At 41.2% G+C, this 27,498-nt stretch overlaps 2 protein-coding genes across 3 annotated transcripts in view; one reads left to right on the top strand and one right to left on the bottom strand.

Moving 5' to 3' along the window:
- Window positions 1-865: 865 nt before the first annotated feature.
- UTP18 (UTP18 small subunit processome component) lies at window positions 866-8,445 on the bottom strand. The gene is made up of 14 exons (XM_072351578.1): window positions 8,171-8,445; window positions 7,965-8,092; window positions 7,763-7,858; window positions 7,178-7,257; window positions 6,903-6,988; window positions 6,210-6,335; window positions 5,638-5,812; window positions 5,223-5,323; window positions 3,957-4,047; window positions 3,633-3,756; window positions 2,636-2,810; window positions 2,063-2,205; window positions 1,559-1,615; window positions 866-992 (listed from the first exon to the last, which is right to left on the bottom strand). Exons 1-13 carry the CDS (start codon window positions 8,438-8,440, stop codon window positions 1,591-1,593), a joined length of 1,620 nt encoding a protein of 539 aa, XP_072207679.1. The 5' UTR covers window positions 8,441-8,445; the 3' UTR covers window positions 866-992; window positions 1,559-1,590.
- Window positions 8,446-9,011: 566 nt separating this feature from the next.
- Window positions 9,012-27,498, top strand: part of MBTD1 (mbt domain containing 1) — a 28,812-nt gene continuing 10,325 nt past the window's right edge. The window contains exons 1-14 of one of the 2 annotated variants that reach the window (XM_072351576.1): window positions 9,012-9,144; window positions 10,013-10,163; window positions 10,674-10,865; window positions 16,024-16,225; window positions 16,709-16,848; window positions 17,802-17,916; window positions 18,008-18,090; window positions 22,428-22,545; window positions 23,333-23,467; window positions 23,924-24,012; window positions 25,242-25,476; window positions 26,105-26,160; window positions 26,418-26,522; window positions 27,299-27,446. In XM_072351576.1, coding sequence (XP_072207677.1) covers window positions 16,072-16,225; window positions 16,709-16,848; window positions 17,802-17,916; window positions 18,008-18,090; window positions 22,428-22,545; window positions 23,333-23,467; window positions 23,924-24,012; window positions 25,242-25,476; window positions 26,105-26,160; window positions 26,418-26,522; window positions 27,299-27,446 — 1,378 coding nt within the window. In that variant the 5' untranslated portion in view covers window positions 9,012-9,144; window positions 10,013-10,163; window positions 10,674-10,865; window positions 16,024-16,071. Of the gene's footprint in view, window positions 9,145-10,012; window positions 10,164-10,673; window positions 10,866-16,023; window positions 16,226-16,708; window positions 16,849-17,801; window positions 17,917-18,007; window positions 18,091-22,427; window positions 22,546-23,332; window positions 23,468-23,923; window positions 24,013-25,241; window positions 25,477-26,104; window positions 26,161-26,417; window positions 26,523-27,298; window positions 27,447-27,498 lie in introns of those variants that run through there. The other variant, XM_072351577.1, reaches the window with a different exon arrangement.

The raw sequence follows: 27,498 nt of genomic DNA, 5'->3' as shown, positions 1-27,498 counted from the left end.
TGAGAACTACAGCCAAAACCACACCTGTGAGGCTGTCCCAGGTAAAACTGATCATTACATTCATAGTATTATACAGACATATAAAGCCTTCAAGTGAAGGAGTGCTGCCCTCTGGAGATGGCACAAACCAGATCCAGTTCCCAGATCTCAGAAACTTGACAAAACTTCCACCTCAACTGGATTTTATTCAGATTTGTCTGTGCTGCTCGTGGCTTAATTTCCCTACTCTGCATTGGGGTATTTAGTTTATATGAACTTATTGTAGTGATACACCTATGCTAGTCAATTCAATACTTCCATATCGTGCTATTTCTGTGAAATCAGGTTCTCATTTGGGTAGCCCTATAATGAGATCAAGATTTCACAACTGATTAAAAAAAACCAACCATGAGCAATACTCTACTTTGCTTTCACAGAAAGAATGGGGTCCTCGCTGAGGAATTAAAGCCATGGCACAAACAGCCAGCTTTAATACATGAAACATTAAGCACAAATGATGGTGGTGTTGTTCCATCATCAGCTTCAGCTGCCTTGAAGTTAGAGCTGGCCCACAAGGTGAACTTCAAAACCTGCACTGACAAGGTTTCAGGTTATCTTTCTTGCTCCTCTCATCAGCAAAACGATGCTCCCAGTCAGAACGGTCCCCAGCTGATGGTAAAGCTAAAGCCAAACACACAGAGGAGAGCTTACAGTTTAAACTAAAGTGACGTTTTAGTGTCAACACTGGAACACGTCACGTTCTCATAATAACTAAAGAGTATTTAAGCATTTCTTGGAGACATTAATTTGATTACCAACCATCAAAATCCTGCTTAGCCGTTTGCTTACACAAAGCATGGGAAAAAAAAGCTGAAGAACTCAATGGAAAATTCATCAGGTACATTTATTAAGTAAAAACATTCACAAAACACGGATGTTACATTTATATTCAACTTCCATTTCAAGTAGTTTGCTTGATTTTGTAGCATACTGATAGCTGCAGGTTACAACACCTGGGGAAGGATCAGCACAGAGAACGTTGTTAGCACGCTCAGAACATTTACCTGTCACAACCGTTTACATAAGCATAATGTACAGAAGATGTGAAGCTTTCGATGTGAATGGGCTGAGCTTCCAACCTTTAACAGATTTGAGGTCAGACAGCACTACTTAATGTGCTACTGACAAGGCTACGGGACATTCCAGTTTCCCACAAAACGGAAATAATTCTCACAAGCTACATTTAAAATTTCAGTTATTGATGTAACCTGAATTTTCAATCACCGACCTGTGAAGTCATGCAAGTGCCTTCAATGCTTACAAGGTTTTAAAACAGCTGTCAACGGGACTGGGCACATTTGGCTGAATTACCAACCGCCCTTCAGAGCATTATTAGAAAAGCTGAGCTAAACAAGACAACCCTGAACCTCTCCCTTGTATTTTCTAATGACCCAAACGAGACCACTTCAAGACTACACACTGAGAACTTCTTGCTGCCACCTTTGATGAGGTGGAGGTAGCAGAATGAAAGGAAGGAACCCCAAGACAACCTTGTTAGCAGCCCGAGTGCTGCTTTTACCTGAGATATTAGTCCAGTTCCTCCTGTATCTTTTAGAAATCTGAATAATGTTTCAACCTGAAGAAAAAACACAGTTGAGACAGATGTAAAGCTTCTCAGTAACCTGTTGTACACATAATATAACAAGCAATAATTACTTAGCAGTTATCACTGAGTATTCTTTCAGTAATTTACTACTACTACTAATCTGAAACACAGATGTAGTAGAAGCTTAAAAAGAAAACAAAACTGTAAAAACCACCCATTATCTGCTATTTCTTTCCTGCTCTTAATCAGCAAGGAACAGTAACTGTTTTCACAGGCATGTCTGCAGTAAAGCGTAGTCGATAATCAGAAAAAAACAACTAGGTTCATTCTTCAGAGTGGGAATTCAGTGCCATATTCTGTTTACTCACTGAGTGAAAATCAGATCAAGTAGTCAAATTTCACCTTTTAAAGTCATCTGCATCACCGTACCAATATAAATATGTTACCAAGGATTAAGGAACCAAACTCAGTACACACCTGAACAACAAAGCTTTGCCTTTGTTGTTTGCTATAGAGAAAAATCCACTTCTAGGAGAGAAGTCCATAGACTGAGTCAGATAAATTTGCTTTCTTCTGAACACCGGGAAATTTGAGAATACAGTATATGATGGGATGTGGACCTATTAAGAAAGATACAGGTAAGTCTTATCAAGTAGGAAAATCCAACCAAAATTCAAATTCACCAGAATTACTCAGAATTTTGTCAAGGCTGGCAAAATTTCTCAGCAAGGAAACACCCCCCCAGTAAGATCATTACAGTTAACAGATGCTGAAAATTAACAATTTTATTTGCAACAGTGAAACAAGAACATTTGAAAAAAGAAGAGAAAAAGATTTAAGGTAGACTACAAGGTTATCCTAAGAACTTTCTTCAAGGAAACAGAAGCATTTTCTGTTGTAGGTACAGCATCCTCCACACATTCCAACCAAGCAAATTCTGTAATGCATGTACCCATCCGGAATCAGTTTGACCACATTGGCAGGATTGCACCCTATCTTTTAGAAAGAAGATACAAGCAGTGTTACACTGAGAAAAGAAGCTGAACATACCAATTTGACAGCCTCATCAGCTTCATTGGAAGCCACAGCCAAGATTTCTGTGGTAGGATTGAAGGTCACAGATGTAGCAGAGGTGACGAGGTTCATTATGGCTTTAACTGGTTTAGGATGGCTTTCTTTGGCACAGACATCAGTAGTATACAAGTTCACAACTCCAGAAACAGAACTAAAATGAGAAATGAACAAAATCCATATTGAGAAACAGCATTTATGGTTAACTGTAGCCAATAATCAACTGGAAGATCATTAGCAAGTAACTATTCAGTGCTGTTTGTAACAATATTTTGTTCTATGATTGTGTTTTGCTTTAGAGTTTGTTTTAGTAGAGGGGTGTAGTGGGTGGGTAGAGAGACTCTTAGCTGGTGATCCTTGGTACACCAACCTCTTATGTACAACAAATTGAGACCAGAGAGAGTTCAGTATCAGAGTTTGATGTCATTAAAGTTTTTCCTAAGGAAATGCATGCTGTACTTAAACATTTAAACAACAGTTGTTAAAACTGATAAGGTAGCTGCCAGCAACCATTAATTCAGAAATACTTTCAAGCAGTATTCAGGCTCAGTTGCTGCAACTGTCAGAGTCAAAACATCTTTATAAATGCTAGCATGCTCTCTCACAGCCATCAAATTAGGATTACAGAAGAGAGTCAACTAGAAAGGTGAAAGAAATGAGGCCCCAAACTGACACTTGCACTACAGAAGTTCCCTTTGTGTGATTTTAGCTGCATAATTTCAAAATTAACTGCTAAACCCACTGCAGCCAATAGTAACATATTAAGAGCAACACCAGTATTGAGCATGTATGGTAATTTATAGGTACGTGGAACAAAATAAATGATATTGTAGATAAGACATTCATCTATTCACTTTTACTATAACTTTATTAAAATCAAACTCACTCTATCTTCCTACGCTCTCACCAGACACAAATTCTGAAGAGCTTCAAAATGAGACAGGAAGAAAATGAAACAGCCAAGTTATTCACTTACCCACACGCCACATACTGGTTATTTTTTGAAACAGCAATGCACTTTCCTTCCAAAGAGCCTTCATCTTCAAATTTGTGTAGGCACTTCCTGCTTCTCACATCCCAAATGAAAACTTCGCCTTCCTCTATTTGCAGAATAAAAGAGGTTACAGAATCCATGCATATAAGAGATACATTCATCTGTCAAAACTGTTAAAATAGATTTCAGAAAGACAGCTGTTAGCTTATATACAGCTATCAAATAAGGAGGATATAAGGACTGATTTACAAAAACCTAGGTAATTTCAGTGGAAGTACAATCAGTACAATCAAACAGAGCACTTACTTGAATAGCTGTATATTTTACTGCTGTCTGAAGTGAAAGCAGATGCAGTGGTTCTTCCATTTACCTTCATAGTGCTGATCAGTTCTTTTGTCTATAGGAGGAAATTAACAATGGTGACCTAATCTGCTATTTCAACCCTTTCTAGCTTGAGGTATTCCTGAGTCTGTTTAAAGGACATCTCTAAAATCTGAAATATCTGTATGTAAATTCAAGACAGACAACCAGCTTTGTGCCATTTTGCCTGAAGGGGCATTATCACACACCTAAAGTCAGACAGCCAGCAGCTAAGAGAAGTTCTACATTACAACAAAAGGAACTGGTATTTCTCAGCTTCATGTAATCACATAAGCAAAGCATTGGCTTTGTTTGAAACAAGAGTGCAACAAGCATTCAGACTAAGAACGCAGATTCAGAGGTGAGACCACGAGGCATTTTATCAACCTCCTTTTTTTGGCTCCTTAAAGTCAGTAGGAAAGTTGCTTCCATACTCCTGTCCCACACAAACCTCACGTTAGCTACAGTAGCTTGGCATTAAAAGAACACATCAGCACTTTCAGCACCCACAGTCCAGCACACAAGCTCATGCTCAACCAATTTGTTGTTACACAGTTGGTGCCAGTTCAATAAATGCTCATTTACTCCCTCACAGAAGGATCTCAATACAAAAGGGAACTGAACTTGTTTTAAAAATATTTTTCCTAGTTATTTCCAAGTTTGAAACAAGTGCAGCTGCCATCGTGTGGCATTTTAAAGTATAGATAAAAAAAAAAATCTAGGTTCCTTATGAATCACAGCAGATGGAGTGATTCATGACCACGGTACACCAACACACACTAGCACTACTCCCAAAAAACAAGTCCCACATTTCTTCCTCCCTCAGATTCTCATTTCCATGCTGAGGCTATTGGTTTTGTCAGCACAGTGTTTATGCCATCAGTTGAAATAAATCATTGACAAATGGCTTTTTTCAGTAACCCACCCTCCATCTCCCCCCTCCCCCCCAAAAAAAACACCCCCAGGAAACTCTAAACTTCATCACCAGGCCCACAAAGAACGTGATCAAAGACGGTTCTCTGACATCCCCAAACCATCTTCCATAGCTACAGTTCGCTCATAGAGCAGCTCACTTTCAAAGGCTGTCACAGTACGTCACACCTCTTTTAACTGAAAAGCCGCATCGCTTCTCAGAATAAAAGGCAAGCAATCAGATTCAAAAGGGAAAGGGTACCAAAAAACTGAAACTACATGAATTATGGAAAAAGCTACCTTCATTGACAGCAAGTGAAGATATCCTGAAGTTCCAGTGAGAAGCATAAACGATCCGTCTGGAGAGACTTCAAAGTTTTTGACAAATTTTTCCTCCATACCTTCAAAAACAGTGATACAGAACTTAATACTGGTGCGATTTACTCACTTGCCTCAACTTCAAGCCTACAGTGAATTTAAGCAAGACCCAGCTCCACCTTTTCATTTCTGTAATATACATAACACGACAATGTTATGGGTTAGACATTACACAAACTTGGGGTTACATCAAAGAAACTAGAACTAAACATACCATAGGAGACATAGACATCGCCACCTCCAACAACTCACTACACTTCCTTTTAAAACAAATCCACGTGCTCTCACTACCTCGGACAGCTTTAAATGCAATCAGACACTTAGATCACTAACTTACCTCTTACTTGATGTACAGGAATAATACTTCCACCCATCATGTCATACACGTAAAACACTTTATGGTGAGTACCAGTGGCTATAACCTGTTCACCATCAGCACTGAAACGAGCTTTGTAGATTGGGAAACTCTCTAAATAGATGCTCTGTATTTTTGGATTCCTTATGCCATCAACCTGAAAATAAGAATTAAAAAAGGCAATCAGATTATCACATCAATGGACATATCAAATATATTTACAGAAAAAAATCTTACTGACTCAGCAGTACCAGAGAAACAATAAAAAGTGCACCCAGCTGGAAGCGTTTCTCTCTCTCTTCCCTACAAACAGTCCACCTCTCCTCACCCTGTAAACGAGGCTCTCCCAGCCTTTCTAGACATACTTCAAACCCCTTCTTGTTACTGTCCTGCCCACGCTTTATTCAAATAGACTATAATTTCTAATATGCTTTTCCTGCAGCCTCGTGGATGTCACACTCAGCTCGTGCCTTTGACCACTTCACTGACATCAGGCCACACCAAACTGCTAATAGAACTGCTAAGAACCCATTTGCACTGTTGAAATTCTTCACCTGAAAGAGCGACACTGATCGATCGCGTCCAGCAGTCAGAACAACCTGAGCAGATGGGTGGAACTGCACTGTTGACAGTTTTCCATCAGCAAGACGCTCCTGGTTAGCAGGCAAGCAGTACTTCATCTAGAACACAAGCAAAAAACCAAAGAACACAGTTTACATGTTTAGTTACGCTGATGCCTACAATGACTTTTCAACAGTTTGACACCAGAGCAAACAAAATAAGTTTGCTAAGTTGCTTCAGTACAGCACAGTAGGCATAAAACTGGTCAGTCTGTTGATGAAGAAGTCAGAAGAAAGGCTAGCTGAAATTACTTGCACTCTTGCTCATATGCAATAGCTGTAAGGGAGGTAGTGTAAGAAACACTCATCTGAGGGCTCCCGTCTCAGGAACCATTTCAGTACCCCCAAAGTGATGGGAGAACTCCATCCTCCATCCACAGACTGAAATCCTACTCCAAAGTGCTTTTTAAGAGTACATTAAATAATCCCTACATCAACACGTCTCAATTTGTTTCGTGCCTTCATAACATCACCTACCCACCTTCTCTGAAGCACTAATATTTAAACGCTACGATTACAGGAACAAAGACATTCATGTAAGAGCTAATTTTACTGCCTGAACAGCAATCCTGTAATCAAAGCTTGTTCACAGACCAAACTAAGGTGCAATTACAGTCTTGCCTTTACCTCCAAAATACCTCTTGGCAGGGATTCTGAGCTTGATACGAAATTGCCAGTTCTGCATAGCAGATCATCATCTTCATCACTGCCACCTAATTAAAAACAGAGCACACTGGAAAGCTCAATTAACTCCCTACAGGAACAATAAGAAATGACCATCCAGCTGACCATCCAGCTGTGTTCACACAAATACTTATCAAACACCAAAAACAAGTATTTTTTCCACAAGCTGAATAGAGAAACACAGAAAGTCATATTAGAGCAGTAAAAGGTTTCTTTACTATCACTTGCAGCTTGCTTGGATTTCTTCCTGTTTTCTCTATCAGCCCATGCTGGAACTCCTCCCATAGCTTGCTGAAATCTAGCAAGAAAAGGGAGAGAGGAGAAAATGAACACCTTGTTTAGCAAAGTCATTTCTTTTTACCTGGTAAGCGCTTACAGGAGATAGTTACAACTCTGTAAGGTGACTCATGCTTGTGTAAGGTGATGCACGCTCATACCCAGGCAAATCAAGCAGACCCAAACTACTACAATATCCAACTCCACCCACGCTTCGTTCTTATATATCACATTAGCATCTTCCATCACCCCAACTGACAAACAGCACATCACCTCAGACGCGTTATGGAATAACTTCTTAGAAGTAAAGAAGCATTAAGTTGATAAAGTCAAATAACAGTATCACGCCGGATTTAAAGATACCAGTTTCACCATAAGAAGCACTAACTGAGCAGCGCCTCCGAGGGCAAGAGCAGCTCCAGGGCTGAAGCAATTTACAGCAGGAAAAAGGCAACAGGGACTGAGAATGCCAAGTGCATCTCTGTATCTCTTAGCACAGTTTACTACAAAAGCGTCAATGAACTCACTGCTCTTCAAGTCTTGCTTTTAGCTTTTTCTTAGTAAGTATCTTCTCAGCGTCGCTTTTCATCAGCTCCCTCCGGTACCTGTGGGTCATGTCAACCCTAGAGCAAAAAACACGACAATCGCACAGCTCAGCTCAGCGGAAGCCCGTCTGCAGCCGCTCCCATGAGGCGGACCGTCACTGCGCGCCCGCCCGGCTCAGCGCACCTTTCCTCGGCTTCATCGTCTTCATCCACCCAGACGGGCCTTTTAGACGGGAATCCCGCTTTGCTTTCGTTCTCCGATTCCGAATCGCTGGAGCGGCCCGGCAGGGCTCCGCTTCGCGCGGCGCTCAGCTGAAACGCATTGGGAAGGGCGCTGCAGCTCCCGCCGGGGAACCGAGGCCGCGCCGCCCCGACCCGTCCGAGCCGTACCTGCGGGCCGGCCAGGCGCTGCAGCAGCTCGCCTTCCTCCGCGACGAGGCTGTCGCCGAACACCAACTCCTCCAGCTCTCGCTCAGCGGCCGTAGTGCGGGAGATGGCCCGCAAGTGCCGGGCGCGGCGCGACGCTTCTTCCTCCACCACCGTCTCCACCCCCTTGGCGCGCGGCCGAGCCCGCTTCACCATCTTCTTCTTCTTCTTCTTCGCCGTCAGCTTCGGCTCGGCCGCCCGCCGTCCCGCCGCAACCCGCGGGGCCGCCCGCATCGCTCCTGTGGAGACACCGGAACCGGAAGTTCCGTCGTGCATCCACGCGGTCGCACTCGTGCCCGCCCCTCTCCCGATTGGCCGGCACAGCCCCGCCCCGCACCACGTGATCGGGGAGCTTCCCCTGGCCGCGAGGGCCGTCACGTGACCTCCTTTCTTCGCCTTATTTCCTTCCTCCCGTTCTCCCACCCCGCGTTCCACGTGACTTGGCGCGCTCCATTCCGCGCGTGGGGGGGTTCCTGTGCCTCACGTGACCACGGGCTCCCCTCAGCGGGGCCCAGCGTTGGCCTCGCTCGTTGCGCCGTCCGTTAGGAAGCAGACCCGACTCCTAACGGGGCAGCCGCCCCCCGTTCGGCCCGTTCCGCACCGCCGAGCCCCGCCGCCCCTCGATGGTTCCCCCCCGAGGTGGGTACGGCGAGCGAGGAACCCCGAGCGGCGCGGAGCCCAATGAGGGCGCGCGGGGGGCCGGGCTCCGCGCCTGCGCAGAGCGGCGATGCTAATGTTGTTGATATCCCGGCGCAGGGAGCGGGGCTCGTTTCTCTCAGGGAGAGGCTGAACTTCGCGGGCCGCCTCCTGTCCCGCCGGGCCCGGCCCCTCGCAGGGGGAGGCGGCGGGCGGAGGGGGCCGAGCCGAGGGGAGGGGGCAGAGGCGGCGGCTGGGCGTCTCCTGGCCGCGAGGGCCTGATGGAAAACACAAAGGAGCTGGTGAGTACCGCCGGGCTGCGGGGCGGGCGGACGGGCTGCCCGGGGCGGACGGGCCCCGAGGGGGCGGCGGGGGCGGGGTGTTGCTCCTCCTTCAGCTGCGCGGTCCGGGCGAGGCGAGGAGCGGCCCCGCGGCTCGGGGGCGGCTCAGCTCCGCTGCTCCTGGGCCGGGCCGGGCGGGGGCGGCCCTGACAGTCCGCACGTGGGGCGGCCCCGGCCCCTTTGTGCTGCGCTCTCCCGTGCCGTCGGCCCTTCCCGCAGCGGGAAGTTTCGGAGCGTTCTGCAGGCAGCTCGGGCACGGCGCGGCGGTGCTCCGTCGAAGCGCCTTTCCCATATACTTCCTGCAGAGTTAAAGCCCCGGCTGTCGCTTTCCAGCCCGAGCTCGGCGCTCCGGAACGTGCGCGGTCTCCGCGTCCCGGGGCCGTTCCGTTGTGCCTCGGTTCCCGGAGCGAGCAGTAACGCCGGCAGTGATCCCCGGCTCGGGCCGTTGTCGCGCTGTGTCCCGGAGCTCTATGGAGCGCTCCGCTGCAAAGCTCTGCTTCGTGGGAGAGACGGCGGTGTGAGAGCTGAGCCCATAACGCCGCCGTCCCTTTTTGTCTTGAGGGCTCTGAAAGCTGCGGGGCGATTTTCTGTTTTTTGGTGTTTTTTTTTTTGAACGAAGATTTTGCGTGTCCGAGAAGTTGCGTTCAGTGTTGGGTTGGTTGCGTTTGTTTGTAACCGTTCGGTTTTAACTTGCACGAAACGGAATAAAAAAGGTTCAGGGAGATCCTAATCGGGAACTTTAAATGGGGACCGAAACAATACAGTCGTTAAAAGATCCGTGGGATTTAAGAGATGAAGGCAGTAATCTGTGCTTGTTACTTCTGCCTAGGGAGCGCTTTGAGGAAGTGTGTAACGTAAGCCACAGGGAAGCGCAGCAGAGGTGTATGCTTTCCTGGGTGGAAGTTGTTGTTGATGCATGGTTTGACTCTTGTTCCCGAGAGTGAGGAGACCTGTGAGCGCACAAGGATTGTAGGCTGAAAGTAAGGATTATCTTCATTGTTGTTCCCTAAATTGCTAAATAACTGCGGTGGTAGCAGTAACTCGGGGGAAAAGAAATCCCAGCTTGGCCTTCCTTTCTCTTGTCTTCTAAAAGCTGATTTAATTTCACAACGTTCTTGCTACCTTCTGCAAACTGCTGCAGCACAACTTTGTTTCTCAGGTAAGTTGGTGCACGTTGGGCATGTGATATTTTGCTGAATCTGCCTCTAAGCACGCAGAAGGAATTCAGGTGTAGCAGATCTTGCTTTGGGGTCGGTGTTATTTTACTGTTGTTTTGTTGTTGTTGTTTACAATGTTAACAGAACTGTTTGAACCAAATATTTGCCTTCTAGACTTTGCCTCTCCTGTGGGCTCCTATGTGTAAAGGGCTTTGTAAAAACCTAATGACGTTTGTAATGTGTGTTCAGTTTATTCAAATTCAGATATTTCACGTATTTATGTCACCCCCTCCCCTCCATGTTGCCTGCTAATTTGATGTATTTTTTTGTAAGAGTCTCCCCTCTTCTCGTGTGAAACCCCCCGGGGAAGAGGCTATGGACAAAACCATTGGCAAACAGCAGAAACTGGCTTCAGACAAAATGTTGTCATACGTAGCAAATGAAGAGACAGGAAAAAACATTGCTGTAATTTTCCAGCTGAGATTTTACTTGTAATAAGAGTGGAAGGCACATTTCCAGATAGAGGTGAGTTGCTTATATATGTAACTAAATTTGGCTGGTTCTGAATGCAGAATCCCAAGATGTTTAGCTTTGGGGTTTTTTGTTTGTTTGCTTTTCATAAAAGCTGAAAGTGTATTTTCTTTAAATTGGTACCATGTTTGGGTTCTTCTTTCTTGCCATGCTACGAGGCTCACGCAGAGCTTCAGTTCTGTGGGTGGTGATCTGCTGTTACTGCACGGGGTGGTTTTGGCCAGCTGAGGTTCAGAAGAGTTATCATAAATGACTTTTTGTTCTTGGTGCGTTAATGTTGACATCCAGAGCCAAAACCTCACTTGTGGCATCAAACGTGAATGAACTTTCAAATACAGAAACGATTTAATCAAATTTAACACTGACTTTGAAGCGCGCTGTGGGAAAATCATGTTTTGTTAAGGTTATGTGATTAAAGTAAATGTTTTATCGGACCCCAAGGGCTGGAAGTTGGTGGTGACCTTCTTATTTCTATCCTGTTTCTGTGAGTGAGATCCAAGCATAGAAACTGATGTCTCTGTGTGAGGTACTGGATGCTTTGGTTAAGCTGCAGTTCTTGTATTTCTAAATCGCTGTCTTGGTGAATTCAAGCACCAAACTGATAGGATGGCAGTGAGTGCCCATTTGAGTGGGAGGAAACGTTTCTGTGGTGGTTTTGTACCAATTGCCTTTGGTCAGGATGTGCTGATTTGGAGGCACAGTTTGGTTGCTTGATTATATGGGGTATTTGCTGTAGCAAGTTTTCACCTCTGAGACTGCCAACGCTTGAGCATGGTTTTCATTGATGTGCTAGAACAATTTCCCAAGCATTTCATGTCCAGTTAAGGTTAAATTGTTTTATCTTGCAATCTTGCTACACGTTGGATGTCTTTTGTTATGCTGGAAGAGCAGTTATTGTCAGAGAACTGTGATGTGATGACTGAATTCAGCTGTGTATGCTTAAGGAGTGAGGAAGTGGCTGTTAACCGAATTTGTTTGGAGTTGCCTTACAGCTTTTAGGAAAACCGGTTTCTTTAACGATATTCTTTTATCATAGCATTTGCCTTGTGTAATGGTTAATTAAGAGCATTTCTTAAAAATACATTGCTGCCAAGAGCTCACAGGGGGAGAGGAAGAACAGGAAAATGGGAAGTTGGGCAGAATTAGAAAGCAGTTCTTAAAGTTCCTCTCTCCACCCATCTCTTCAATGAAAAGAGCTGTGCAAGGAACCTCCTAAGCAAGCGGTTATTCAGGCTTTTATTTGCCAGTCCTACTTAACCTAGACTTTGTATCACTCTAAAAATCCTTCCTATTGAGGAGCTGGTAATCTGACTAGGAAAATGAGCCTTACCCAGGAGTTTGGCCTGTTGTTCCCTGTGCATACGCCTTGCTTCTGCTTAATGAGCTAGTGGTTATCATACAGTGGAACAGCTGCTGATCTGCTGCTGGCCACTTAAACAGCTGTAAGCTGTGTGGCGAGCCAGGCTCCTTCTCAAAGTTTTACAGGGAGGCAAAGAACGCTCATCTGTTTCAGTTTGAAATAAAAGGTAACCCTGATGTGGTTTTTCATGTTAAATCAAGCTCCTGGCAGTAGGGAGTTTCTTTCATTATGCATATATTGTGAAATGCATGGATTGATCTTAAGGTTGCAGTTGTTGAATTGAGTAATTCAATCTATTACTGATAGCCAGAAAAACAAAATTCTGTGATAACTACAACCCAATGTTGGTCTTAGAAGTGTGTGAATGTGAAAACTATGTGTAATCCATTCCTGCTGCACCCATGGTAGCCCACAGTCCTGTGGTCACAACAGGATGCTTTGGTGCAGTAACTATTGTGATGGGTATGGGGATGTAGGGCTGCATTTTTATGGACAGTGCTTTATAACCCAGAGGCCCTGCAGGTACCACAGTTAAGCACTGTCAGCTGATAGCATTGCTGCTGCTCATCACTTGCAGGAGCTGAGCAGGACCTGCAAGCTGCTCCTGTCGCTGAAGCAGCGTCTTGTCCTCAGTTTTGGTTCTGTTTGAGGCAGATGTTGCCCTTTGTGTAAGGTTGTGATTTTTGACTTGTGAGCCCAGAGCTGTACCCCAATTGTTTTCTGTTTCAGGCGTTAGACAGGACTTGCAAAAGAGTAGGACTGCTGAGATCTGCAGGGAGGGCTGTCAGAGGTTCCATGCATCACTCGCTTGTTTCTACAAATGCTGTCCCAACATGGGCTGAAAAGAATCTTATTGATGTTTATTATCAAAATAGAAACGTTTTGATCTGCTCTAGCAAAATTCCAGCAAAGGTATTCATGTGTTTTCTGCCCTGACTTTCATCTGCCTCTGTGAACAAAGCAGTTTGTATTTTTGTGTTGAAAATCTGTATGTTTTCCAAGTCACACAAAAAGTAGTTTGAGCAAATTTCCTAAGAATTAAAACCCAGATAATAGTTATAAATTAACACTAGGAACATCCTAAATAAATTATTTGGCAAATGTGCTCATCTTCTGGCAAACACTCAAGTCAGAATGTTTTATGAAAACTAGAGTGTTATTTTAACTATTGTGAGTTGCTCATAACTTGAGCTGGGACAATATGGCTAAAAGTGAAGGAAAGGTGATGTGGGAGACTTCCTCATTATAAATAAACTAAACAAACCCTTGGTGAGTTTGAGACTTTGGAGTCTCTATAATGCTGAAGGATGATTTTTCTCTCTTGAGGTTGTAATTTCTTACAGAAAGCAGAAATATTTTCTCTCTCATCTATGGATGTTTTGGCAAGAGGCCTTGGCAGTGCTACTGAGATTCTAAATCTGTGATAGAGGAAGGAAAAAAAAATAAGAGCCACCAGTATTGTTACGGTATCTACAATTGTGATCTTGAGCCATGCTTCAGCTTGCCTCCTTTGTGTGCCAGTGGAGCTTCAGCCTGCCTTGAGCTTTCTGTTTTCTTCTTCCTGTGCAGAGGGAGCAGTGCTGGGAGGGTAACGTCTACTGTGCCCTTGGGAGATGGGAGGACTGAAACTGGGCTGTGTTTCTTTTCATTCTTCTGAGCTGTGACAGCACTTCAGGCTTCTACCAATAGAGTTCTGGGTGAAGCTGAGCTGCTATGTAGGTGTATGGTCTCCGGTCTGGAAGGAAATGAGTGTTTTGGAATTGCTTGGTGCTGCAGCCACCAATAAGGAGTTCCAGTCCTCCTTTATGTGGGACAAGGCCCTGGTCCCTTAGGGAAATCCACTCAGCTCGTGTGCAGGTGGTGATGGGCAGCACGCTGTTGTGAGTAGGTTAGTAGGGCACTGCATTTTATTTCCTAGCACAGGCTGTGGTCACTGAAGGTAAAATACTCTGAAGTACTCTGGAGTTTGTGATGAGCTCTTCATGTTCTGATCTGTGAATTGCTGACACTTTGCAGAACTCTGTATCCATGGCAATGTGTTCAGCTTCTGTCTTAATCTGCACACACGTGCACACAGAGCTGAGCGAGCATCTTGCTGGTACCAGCAGTGCTGTGCAGGTACAGCTCGTTCCCAGTGCAGGTCAGGGCTGGGTTTTGTTCTGCCTTCCCCCAGTGTTCCTTTAATGATTGATTGCAATTGCTATCCTGCCTACTCCAGGAAAAGATGTCAAGTCATGCCCTGCCCGAAGTCTTGATTTGTTTTAGTGTAATTTTGTATGTTGGGCTATTGGCTGTGTGCACAGTTAACATCATGCTGACTTGTTAATGTTTCAGAGCTGTTTTTAGTGTTTCACAGGTGTTTGCTTTATCACATAACCTTTTACTGTTTGTGGATTTCTTTGTAGGTTGGATGCTAGAATTTGGTGCATGTAGGAATTAGTTTTCCCTCTTAACTGTGAGGAAATCCTGAAATAAGATTTAAATTGAAAAAGAGAATAGAGAATATTATAATAAAGAGATAATGTGGTACAAAAAGGCTTGGATGAGATGCAAGAAGAAAGATGTCCAGGTGATACTCTCTAGGAAAGGGATTTTTAGGAATTATTGTAATGAAATCTTAAAGCTGTGAATCCAAATGCCATTTGAGGACAAGTCCAATTGTGTGTTCTGTCTACAGTGCTTTTGGAATAAAACTCCTGGGTTTGAAGGGAGATGTAAGTAGAGGCACAGTTCTTCTTTGGTTCTTATTTAGTTCTTGCTGTACTTCATTCTCCTAATCTGTGTTTGCACTGCAGTGTCTTTTCTTGCTTTATTAATGTCTCTCAACCTTAGTAGGCATGGTTAAGAATGATAGAAATACTTTGAAATGTTGTTTGTTAACTTAATGAGAGCAGCTCACATACGTAGCAGTGGCCTTGTTTCTGTAGGCTCATGTCAGGTGGTAATAAAGATAAAAATGTTCCTGTATTAAAAAGCATTTATCAGGTATCCATTAAAAAACAAACAAACAACAAAACAGTTAATCTGTTGTTCGTTGTCTTCTTTACTGTCTTTGGAAAGTGCTCGACTGTTGAGCATTTTTCAAAGCAGTGTGTTTGCACTTCGCCTCAGATTTTACTTTCCACAGTCATATACAGAAACCTGTTACATAATAGAGTTTTCCTGCAAATTAGTCACCTTTCTATCTTTTAGCATTTATACAGACCCTATTGCCATAGTAACTGAGCTCTTCATAATTGTTAATGTATTAATCCTCAGAACACCCCTGTGAGGTGGAGAAGTATTTCTGCTTCACACGTGAGCAGCTGAATCCTGAAGGTGAGAGCCACTAACGGCCCCGAGCACCTCGGCTCCATTCCTGGAGAGCAGTGCCCTCTTTGTTAACTGTTTTCTCTGCTCAGCTTTCTCAAATGAATGCGTTCTAGTGAAACTGGCTGCAGCCATCTGGAATGTGTTCATTTGCATATTATAAGATGTGTGGCTGTCATTAATCAGAACATCAGGATTAATGATTTCTGCAGGAAACCAAGAAAGGAATGTATGGACTGCTACTGCGTATTCTCAGTGGACTGAGCTTATTTTGTTTATACCATTACCAAAATGTTATCTGGTTTTGACTCTGCTAATTAGATTTGTGATATGTGCTCATATTTATGTGCCGATAGAGCAGTTTTTAGTGTATCTCCATTTGAAGGCTGGCCTTTAATTTTTAAGTTTGCTGTTGGTATATGTGTTCACAATGCTCTGGTATTCTTTTTGTTTGCTTTCATGATTTGCTTTTTTAATTTTTAGACAGAACATCTTTCACAAACAGAAGGGAAGAGACGTGATTCATTCGGGATGTTTGACGGCTATGACAGTTGTAGTGAGGACACCAGCAGCAGCTCCAGTTCAGATGAGAGTGAAGAAGAGGTTTCTCCTTTGCCATCCAGTCTCCCAATCATAAAGAACAATGGACAGGTCTATACTTACCCAGATGGCAAATCTGGCATGGGTGAGTATGTGGTGTGTGAGTACAAAGATTCTGATGCTTCTTTTTCTGCCCTCACTGTATTTTGTGGGATTCCAGTCCCAAATGCTGGTTCCCCCTTAAAAATGGACCAGTACAGTGGATTTCTTGTTTGTTGGTTTTGTTTGCAAATATTAAATATTGAGAGAAAAAATGTGAATTGGCTGGTTCAGCTTCAAAGTAGGCATTTCTCCAAGAGCCATGAAGACTCAGAAATTGGCTTTGGGTTGGTGATTCACTTCAGTGGTAAAACCAGTAGGGAGCAAAATGGGGAGAGTCTTTTTGCCTGTGAACTTGTATCGCTGATGGTGGTGTTGGTGGCTTTTGGTGCAATTCTTCTCAGGGTAAAACCTTGAGAAATTGATTTGATGGTGCCACCTACAGGACCATCGTCAAGTCGTCTTTGTTCAGAATTTTTATAGAGGGTTTTTTCAGACTCTTAACGTGTTCTTTCTCTCCTCTGATCAGCTACGTGCGAGATGTGTGGAATGGTTGGTGTCCGTGACGCCTTTTACTCTAAAACAAAACGTTTCTGCAGTGTATCGTGCTCTAGAAGCTATTCATCCAACTCCAAGAAGGCCAGCATTCTGGCCAGGCTTCAGGTAGCGGTACAGACACCATTTTCTTTATATACTTATTGCTGTCCATGCCTGTAAAATGTGTGTTTGTAAAAACTAATGTGTTGCTTTAAAATAACTAAGTCAAATTTCTTATTGCAATAAAATTTTCACATAAATGACTTTGTAAGACAAAACCCAACACTGTATCACTGATCACACGTTAATCTTGCTCAGCAGAGCAAATTTCATCGAATATTGACTCCTTATTTCATTTCTGCTGCAGTGGCCCACTTTCACCTGCAAGGAAAAGATCAGAAAAAAATCTTCAACCTACATAAGTAGTGATTTGAAAATCCATGCATCTCATCTCCGAGATACTTTCTGGCTTTAGAGAGCATAAAGGTTTATTTGGCACTGCTGGTTTTCTTTTGAGGGTTTTCTTAACTACACAGATATATGAAATGAGGTTTGATCTGTTCACATAAAATACAAGTCAAATAATCATGAGAATGTTTTTGTAACATTTAATAAAGGGAATATCATTATATCCTATCTCATGTTCCATTGCATATGCAGTGTGCTGGGAAATTGCATTGGTATAAATCAGATTAAATAATAGTAATAAAAAAATCTTCCTTCTAACCTGCTTTTGAAAGATTTTTGTGTTTTTCAGGTAGAGCAGTGAGTCTAGAGGCTCTTTGCATTGGAGTACTAATAGAGAAGTAAATTTTTGGAAACTGTTCTGATTCTGATTTTTAAGCATCTTTCCATATTATATATAGTTTCATGATTCTTGATCGACTCCATTCTGTGTTGTGCCAGTTTTAGTTGAATCTTTTGGAGACAAATAGTTGATTATTTTTCAGTTACTTTAGTGGCAGCTGTTTGTTTCTCAGTGATTTTTGTGGTTGTTGTTAAATAGTTTTGTCAGGCGTGAGGACCTTCTGCTGGGAGTTTGGGAAGGTTTTATTTACTTACGGTTTTTTGTTTGTTTGTTTTAGGGCAAACCTCCAACAAAGAAGGCTAAAGTTCTACAGAAACAACCTCTGGTGGCTAAACTAGCAGCATATGCTCAGTACCAAGCAACTCTACAAAACCAGGCAAAGACTAAAGCAGGTCTGGTCAAATAAAAGAGCTGAAACATTTTTAGAAATACTAAACTGGTTTCATTGGCAGCTTCCTAAATGCAATAACTTTCTCTTGGCAGCTGTCCCCGTGGAAGGCTTCAACTGGGGTAGCTACATCAATAGCAATAGCTTTACAGCAGCTCCTGTCACTTGTTTTAAACACGTGAGTATTTATATATGTTGCCCTTTTATACACATGTGTGCATGCATTAGAGAGAGAATCCACCTTAGTTCATAAATTCATTTTCACATAATATATTTTCAACATTTTTAAGGTCTTGGACTGTGAAACTTTTATTGTAAACTCTACGAGTATTACTGCCACTTAGATACATATGTATGTTTCTATTTGTTGTTTAAACCATTCTGAATGCTGTGAGCCATCATGCATGCTTTAATAAATTAAAAATTAAAGGAGTCTTAAACACTTGTGATAGTATTTTATTTTATTTTATTTTTTTCCCCTCATTTCAGAGCACAAAGTCATGGAAATACAGCATAGGGAATCAAACTGACCAGGTCACACAATGCTATATAGTTACAAAATGCTGTTTAGATTAAGCCAGATTTGCTCTAGTGTATAGAACTGATCTTTTCATTATTTTGGTTTGAGATTATTTTTATTAGTTTTCAGTCGATTCTCCCTGTCAGCTCTGCTGTCAGCTGGTGTAGAAATAAAAGGAAATGGGGCCTCTTCATAAATCTGAAATTAAGAAGAGTGCTTTTTCTTCGTATTACAATTGTGAAATTGCAAACAAAAAGTCCTCAGCTATTAAAGTCATGACAGAGTGTAGCTTGGGGATTAGGAAAGGATTTACCAGCATCTGTCTTCAGTGTGTTTGTTAAAATCTACTTATTATATATTGTTTAACATGTTGTCAGTACATTCTGTTGTAAAATCATCTCAAGTACAAACATTCTGAAAAAGTCTCACTCCTCAGCATACTGATATTTCATTATTTGGGAAGATGTTTTGGCTTTCTATGAGAGTTCTGGTTTTGCTCAAAGTTACCTGTTAAAAATTGCTATCAAGTTAAAAGTTTTTCTTCCTAGAAGTTTTTCATAAGGTAGAAGAGAGACAAATTTTCTCTCCAGCCCTGGAGTTCATGCTGAGCCCTATATCAGTTGAAGCAAAGGGTTCTTGGCAGTTGACAGAACCCTTTGTGCTCCTTAACAGCACCTTGAACAGTCTTATGTTAGGATAGGCTTTTAACTTGTATTCAGTTTCATGTGCTTGGGCATGTTTGCACTTTGCTTTCATAATTATGTATGTGTTGTAACAAGTAATTTCATAAGTGCCTATCATAAGACAGTGTTTGATAATGAAACCTGTGTTATTGTAACAAATGCTTCAGGGTATCCTTAACTAGGATAGATCTACAGCAGTTAAACTACTGGTAAATGGAGCCAAAACATTGTGTATGAAGAGGGGTCTTATTTTTCTTACTGCTTCATTCATCAATCTGAGCAATACACCAGTAATATGAGCAGGCACACTACTGATGTTTGTACCTTACCTTGAACTCTTTCACAAGCTGTATGGCAATAGCTACTAAACGCGAGCATTGTTTATTTGACATCTTTGCAAAACATGTTGAAAGCAGTCAGAATCTGGAAGTGCATCAGTCCTCTCTTACCGCATGTTTCTCTCCCTCTCGCCTCAAGCATTTTTATTCTCTTGATTTCTTTTGTTTGCTTGCTCTGGGGAAGCATTTCCAGGGTTCTTCACTAGGTGGCAGTGCTTTGCCTTAACTCTGATTTTTAATCGCTTTCTCGTTGTCTTCTCTGGCCTTACCGTTGGTGCAGGTACTGTTGATGCACTCTAGTGGCAGAGTATCCCAGTGCTTCAGGGAGTGGTAGAATTTCTTTGCCGTTTAAATCCCGAGTCCACCTTCAGGTGTGAAGTCGTGGTAATTTTGGTGCCATCCAAAGCCATTAGGAGCCAATTATTTAGCTGAACAAAGATTTCCTGGGTTAAGCATGTGGGAATACGTAGTGTTTAGGCGTTCTTTTCAAACCCTGTCCAACTGAACCTTCCTGATTGCAACTTACCTTGCAGAGGAGGCAGCTGCTGTTCACAGATAAACCCTCCCAAGTCCTCTACCTGGAGCAGGAAGCAATGAAGCAGATTTTCCTTGTTGGGAATAACATGAAATGGATCTCTTCATCATAAGTCAGAAAGGTAAATTTGTTCTTACCTGTAAATTATGGTTCTGCTAGTTCATGCTATGCCAATCCAGACTTCAGAGTTACCTTGCCAGCCAGCAGGTGAATAAGGCTTTACACTTATGTAGTGCTTTGATTTTTTTATTTTTTAGTTTTTTGTTTTTTTCTCCAAAGCATTGTGCAGACATTAATTGCTTAATTGCACAAATACAGAGAAGATGTTAAGGAAGATGGCTGTTATAGCCCTGGTTTATCCAGTCTTCCTCCTTTAAGAACAGTTACCACGTATAGTATACCAAGTATACCATCACTTCAGGACAGTAATGCTACCTGGCTTTTCAGTAGTGATGCTGCACAGGATGGCTTCCTTCTTCTGAGGGGTGAGCCATAAGGATTGGTGTAGGAGAACTAGCAGAACCAATATTTTCACAGACAAGGACAAATTTAACTTTCTGCTATTTCCCTCTATACCAATCCACATTCTAGAAATAAAAATATTTGTGACATTTTTGTAATTGGTTGAAGGGGAGAGAACTGCTTTGATCTCTTCCTCTGAATCAATGGAGTAGATGAGCAGGCAGTAACATTTATTGTGGAGAAGTGCAGCTGGATTTGAAAATCATTCAGCTCTGCTGTTTTTGATTGTTTAGCTTTATCTGTCTCTCTATACAAGGCAACCAGATTTATTAAAATTTGCTGTTTGGAAAGATTATTTCCCCCATTTCAATTCGAAAAGCCAGAAGTGTCAATTTAGAGATGATAGTGGATCTGTAATAGAACTCGATTAAGAAGTTGCATCTGCATAGTTTGTGTGTGAAAATTAACTATCATCTTGAAAATCGTTTTCTTCCTGTCTACCAGATGGCAGAAAAGAGCTCTGCGGTCTAGGCTGGTGTAGGTGGGACATAGCAGAACATGAAGAGACCAGGCTTCAAGAATAAGAAAATAGCATACTTGCTATGACTGATTTCTTCCCTTAATAGTTAAAACTTGGTATAAATTTTTCAAACCTAGCCTCAAATATTTGTAGGAGTGCTATCCCCTTCAAAGATAACTTTGGAGCTGCTAGTTGGACATTGCTGATTGCCAGCAAAGTTCCCCTATTGTAACTTGCAATCATTCAGGATGTTAATCCAGCTTTCTTCACCTGTGGTTCACAGGCAAAAATCTATGAAGCTGGAGGCTATTTCCAGTGAGCTGTGAAGTTCTCTGTGTTTCCAAATAGCCTTTTAAATGAAACACTACCTTAATACTGTCTGCCCACTACAAAAAAGAACCAGAAAATTCCTTCAGCTGTCCCTTTACGTGGATATTCTAATGACTGATTAGGACTTTTCTCAGAATGTGAGATCTTTCGTATGACTGTTGTTCTAAAATAACTGAAATCCAAGCATTGCCATTCTTGGAGTTTAATTTGGACTGACTCACTCTATATTTTGTTGCCGTTAACTTCAGCTGAGTAGCTTTTACGGTTTTAGGTTCTTGTATGCTGTGTCTCTGATATCTCTACTATAGAATCTTTGACCATTTGTTGTGATGCTCTGCTCATAAAAAATGTTGTTCCTCAAAGCAAACTAAATGTTGGGTTTTTTATCTCCAGTTTCCAAAAACACTTTAGATTTCATTGAGCTTGTATTTCCTTTCGTTACCAAGATGTTAGTCTAAGCTTTTGTGACAGTGTGTGAGGAATTTAGCTGGGCATTTCCCTTTGATGTTCATTAAAGTGGTAGAACTCGGCCTCCTTCTCTTTTTGGCTGCTTAATAGTATGATCACACGCAGATGAGATGGAATCCTGTTTCTCTGAGAGCATGTGAACCAGTGGGTGATTAAAAACCACCAGAATAAAACTTCAGAGTGGATTTGAGAAGTAACTTCTAACCATTTTTTCAGGCATATTAGTGACTTCTTTGACGAATATTTTATGTCTGTGGAATGGGTTTTAAGTGCCATAATTTTCTGCTAATAGAATTGCAGAGGAATTATACCATTCCCAGCTAAAATTAGTAGCTATCATGTGGTTAGAACGTAGTGGAAGGAAGAGGATCTATGAAAATATGCAATGCGTGCTTTATGGATGTTTAAACTTGAAAGCCTATGGTGGTTGTAGGAAATAGACTGCAATAGTAGTAAACCAGCAGTGTGCAGAAGCTTCAGATCAAAACCAAACTAGATTTCCATAGGCTATTTTCTTGCCATATGTTTGTGTTATCATGAGTATTGATAGTCATCCTTTTAATGTCACTTACAAAACAGTAATTAACAACAACAACAAAATTTCTTGTGCTGTAAGCAGAGTCATGATCTGTTTACTTCCCTCCTACCTTACATGCTAGGCACCTATGGGGACGTGCTGGGGTGATATCTCAGAAGGAGTGCGAGTGGAGGTTCCAAACACAGACTGCAGCCTACCTACCAAAGTCTTCTGGATAGCTGGAATTGTTAAATTAGCAGGTGAATATATTTGATTGAAATTACTAAAGTTGTAAAAATAATTATGCAAAGGTAGCTTATAACGTAGCCAGCAGTCACTTGTTTAATAGAATGCTGACGCTGTTAGGGGGTCAAAGCTGTATCACAAGGTTATATTTTCAACCATTGTCATATTGAGTTGTTTTATAGTAGCTTCAAGTTGGGTTTGTTTGGGTGTGGTTTTTTTTGTTTCTTTTTTAGTGCTAGAGTTTATTGTAATGGTGCTGGATGAGAGGATTGAAAATTGCAAAATAGCAAGTTGCATTATAAATATCACTTATTTTGGCTAAAAGTGAAGTTAAAAATTCCAGGTTCATATTCCTAAAATATGAAAAAGCAGAGGCTGCAGGTAACAAAGCAGTTATCTGGACCATAGGAAGTTCCATGCTAACACAAGGAAGAACTATTTACTGTCAGAGTGGTGGAGCACTGGAGCAGGCTGCCCAGAGAGGTGATGGAATCTCCTCTGGAGATACTCAGGACTCATCTGGATGCCAAACTACATGACCTGTAGCCTTTAGCAAAGGAGCTGGACTCAGTGTTCTCTAGGGTTCTGAGTCCTATGTGATTTTCCCCATATATAACTTGTAAAGGTATATGGTGTGAGAGTTTTACTTAAAATGCTCTGATAGCATGCAGCATGCGCCTTAAGAATAACATTCTTTAGAAAGTTCTAGTCTAGAAAATCTTATGTAATATTCATTATGATTAGTAAATTTTAATTGATCTCTTTGTAATCTTACATTTTTCATCTGATTTTTATTTCCAGGCTACAATGCTCTGCTAAGATACGAAGGCTTTGAAAATGATTCAAACCTTGACTTCTGGTGCAACGTTTGTGGGTCTGATATCCACCCAGTTGGTTGGTGTGCAACCAGTGGGAAGCCTTTAGTCCCTCCTCGAAGTATGTAAATAGTAGTCTTACTGATTGCTACGATTAAAAGTCGTCTTTAGTTTAATTTGCTGATTGTTCTGATATCCACATTCTTTGCCATTAAATGGATCATTTAATGATCTTTTAGATCATTAAATCATTGATCTAATGGAAAAATAGGGACTTGACTCACACTGAAAGTGTTTCCTGTTGTACCTCCTCCAGAATGACTTTGTTTTTAAGATCAAGGTGGACTCGCTTAGCTAATCAGTGTTGTGAATATCACACCAGTGTGATTTATATTTTGTGATTAAGCTCTTTGTCCTAACATATCCATACGTTTAATCTTCTGACTTCTCACTGAACTATTTGGGCTTTTTAAGTCATGTAGGATTTCTTCTTTACATATTCCAGACTATAACATTGTCTCTAATGGACACAATTAAAAAAAACAGTGGCTTATTTTGTCCCCTTCATTTGCAACAGCCATCCAACACAAATACACAAACTGGAAAGCTTTTCTAGTGAAACGACTTACTGGTGCCAAAACACTTCCTCCTGACTTTTCTCAGAAGGTAAGGCTGATGTGGAATCAATGATGTGCTGTAAACAAAGTGGCAGTGCAGAGAGAAGAACTGTATTTGTCAATGGCACGTTAGCTCCTTCTGCAGAGATGATGGTAATTTCTTAATGCAGTTTTCACAGGAATCTCTATTTTTCATTTATCTCCAAGTTTATCACTGTGCGGTTCTGTTTGGAAAGCTGTTTCCTCTAGCAGAAGCAATTTTCTTTAAAAACTAGTTTGTCTGTTTTAAAATTAAAATACTCAAAAATGCTCATAAGCTGCCATTTAATATGTAAGAAAAAATCTGGTTTCTCTCATTCAGAAATGATTTCCCAATGATTTCCCAACTGTTTCAAGGAACTGAACCATTTGTTACTATGCACGTCTTGATATCAAGCAGATATTTTCAAATGTTAATAGTTTTCATCTGCTCCGAGCTAGATTTATTTGCTGTCTTTGTTGTATATGGTAGCTGCCTGTCTGATGTGTTCTAAGTTTGTTTATTGATATTGTGAGATGGTACGTTGCTTTTTGAATGGGAATCTCAGCAGGATGGTCGTCTTATACTGCATCTCCTCCCTGTTTTTTTTTTTCCTGAAGATTTGTTTGAAAATGGGCTCAGTGGAAGCCAAATCAAATTGTCAAGGCTGGTGGAGGGGATATTTGTAATGGAGATTACAAAATGCTGAGTTGACTGGAAAGCATTTTTAAACAAAATAGGTTCTCACAATGCAGGTCAATCATTATTGTCATTCTGTTTAGTTATTTGTGGTTGGTGATGAAGTATGTTTGAGTGTTAAGCTTTCAGTATGCTTGAATCTTGTTTTTCCTTGCTAATATGATAAAATATTTTGATCTTGTGTTTGAAGAGCTATATTCTGAGTGGGTGATAAAGCAATGAATAAATAAATCTGTTGAAATTGTTGCTTAAGGTAATTTAATTTATTGTTATTAACAAGCTTTTATTGAGCCAAAGGGAAAGTCCTTTAACCTCCATGAGAGCTGTGTTAGGCTGTACTTAAAATAGTACTGTTGTAGGATTTATTAAGGTTATTGTTAAAATATTGCATCTTGCTGCAGTTGCAAGGAAGCTCCAGGTAAATCATTTGTCATTTGTGCAAGTGGCTTCGCAAGTACTTGAAGTAAATGGAAAGTTCTTCAATGTTGTGCTTTGTAGAACAGAAATTACCAAGCTAAAACAATATATTTTTACAGAGTTTTTTTTCCTGTTATTTTAAGGTGTCTGAAAGCATGCAGTATCCATTCAAAACTTCCATGAGAGTAGAAGTTGTTGACAAAACACACCTCTGTCGAACGAGGGTAGCTGTTGTAGAGAATGTCATTGGGGGACGGTTAAGATTGGTCTATGAAGAAAGCGAAGACAAAACTGATGATTTCTGGTGCCATATGTACAGTCCACTCATCCATCACATTGGTTGGTCTCGAAGTATAGGACACAGATTCAAAAGATCTGGTAAGCCTGTTTCTTGTCAAAGGTGTCTGTGCGCAGTATTGGCTTGGAGAGACAGTTAATAAAACTAGATTGCGTAATTACTTTTTAAAGTACTTCATTAATGCTGCATGATAGCTTTACCAAATACACTGCCATTATAGAGTTTCAATTGACGTATAATTGGTCTGCAGGAAAAACTTGAACTGTGATATTCAAGCATGTTATAAATTCCAGTGTTACGCTGATACCTGGAATTACATTGTTCTCCTCCACTGCTTTCTGCATCTGTCTCTCTTGTACACTGCAACATGAATGAGTATCCAGTGGGATACTCATTTCTGCCTCCTTAAAATGTAAGGAATATTTTAAGGTTTTGTATTGCAAGGCCTAGGTGTTTTAGGGGACATTAGGAAATGGGCAGGGAAGATGATACGATGGTTTAATAGATGGCATGTGGTTTAGACCCTTGTTATCTGGTTTACTTCTAATTCGATATAGTTAAAAGTCCCTAAATAGGAAGAAGAAAAGTTTTTGAACTTTTTCACTGTGAATGTATGCCTTGTCAGATACAGAGTTTCCATAGAAGATTTCAAAATATTGTCTAATGTTACCAAAAGCTATTGTTAATATGTCCTATTGTTTCTAATAGATATTACAAAGAAACAGGATGGACACTTTGATGCACCCTCACATTTATTTATGAAGGTGAGTTTGCTAGCGAGGCTGTTCTTATGCCGGCCAACTGGGGACCTGGTGTGTGTGAAACAGGCTTGGAAGTCGTGGGAATACACCCAGCAGAAGCACTGGTGAATTTTAATTCACGCAGTTTAATTGTTTGTCCTTCTAGTCATAACCAGCGGTGATAGTACAGGCATTTCACTCTGATCCTTTGGCTGTAACTGGTTATTGGATTCTGAGCTTCTGGTGCCATCATCTGATTGTATTATTTTTATTTTATTTAGGTGAAAGAGGTGGACACAGCTGGAGAGTGGTTTAAAGAAGGAATGAAACTGGAAGCTATAGACCCCTTAAACCTTTCAGCAATATGTGTGGCAACTATTAGAAAGGTAAGGAAACCAACGTTGGTTGTCAGGAGACAGAAGGACCATTTATTTTACATTCACCTTTGTTTCAGGTTAGAAACAAAGCTCAGAAAATGAATCCATTAATTGTTAGATACAACTACTGTGGAAAAGAATATGCATTCAATTTTGATTTTAATCTCTGGAGATTCAGCCTTACATTTAATATATGCGATACTTGTGAGATTAATTTTCAAGACATTCTCCTGCTAATTATCCCAAGTATTTTGCTGTTGTGTTCAAAACAAAAGCCTCGTCTTGCTTGCTGGAATCTGTGAAGGTAAGCTTTTTCTAGATTGATTAAAAGGGATCTCATCAGCATTAAGTCTTTATTAAAATGGAATGGAAATGGACTAAAGAAGTAGCTTAACAACTTTGCATAACCTTACCAATGAGTGTCATCCTTATTTCAAATCTCTTGATAGTGTGCAGAATATCTTACAAGCTAGAGTAAACTGAAACATAAAGCTTTAAAGATAGAACTGATACACTCACATAAAATAAACTAGAGCTCAGAAAAAGGAAATGTTCATCCCATAACTTTGCAGCTCACAAAGGTACATTTGGCAGTAGAGCACACAGTCTTGGAGACAGGTATGATTTCGGTTTGTTTTGCTTTTCCTGTTTTATTGTAATTGAATGTTCTTCTAAGTGCTTTCATTATGAGTTACTTTTCACTCTTGAAACATGGCATGTTTTCTTTCTAGAGTTATCACACAGTTAAAGGTATTTAATGTAAAATTTTGTTTTTCTTTACAAAGGTTTTAGCAGATGGCTATCTTATGATTGGGATTGATGGCTCAGAAGCAGCAGATGGGTCTGATTGGTTTTGTTACCATGCCACTTCCCCTTCTATTTTCCCTGTTGGTTTCTGTGAAATTAACATGATTGAACTAACTCCACCCAGAGGTACATATAGAATTCTGACCACATTTTATTTTGAGTATTTTTCAGTGATATT

The sequence above is a fragment of the Excalfactoria chinensis genome, chromosome 17 (assembly GCF_039878825.1).
Source record: "Excalfactoria chinensis isolate bCotChi1 chromosome 17, bCotChi1.hap2, whole genome shotgun sequence".
Taxonomy (NCBI): Eukaryota; Metazoa; Chordata; class Aves; order Galliformes; family Phasianidae; genus Excalfactoria; species Excalfactoria chinensis.
The sequence above is the reverse complement of the archived record's forward strand: the minus strand, read 5'-3'. Positions and strand labels throughout refer to the sequence as shown.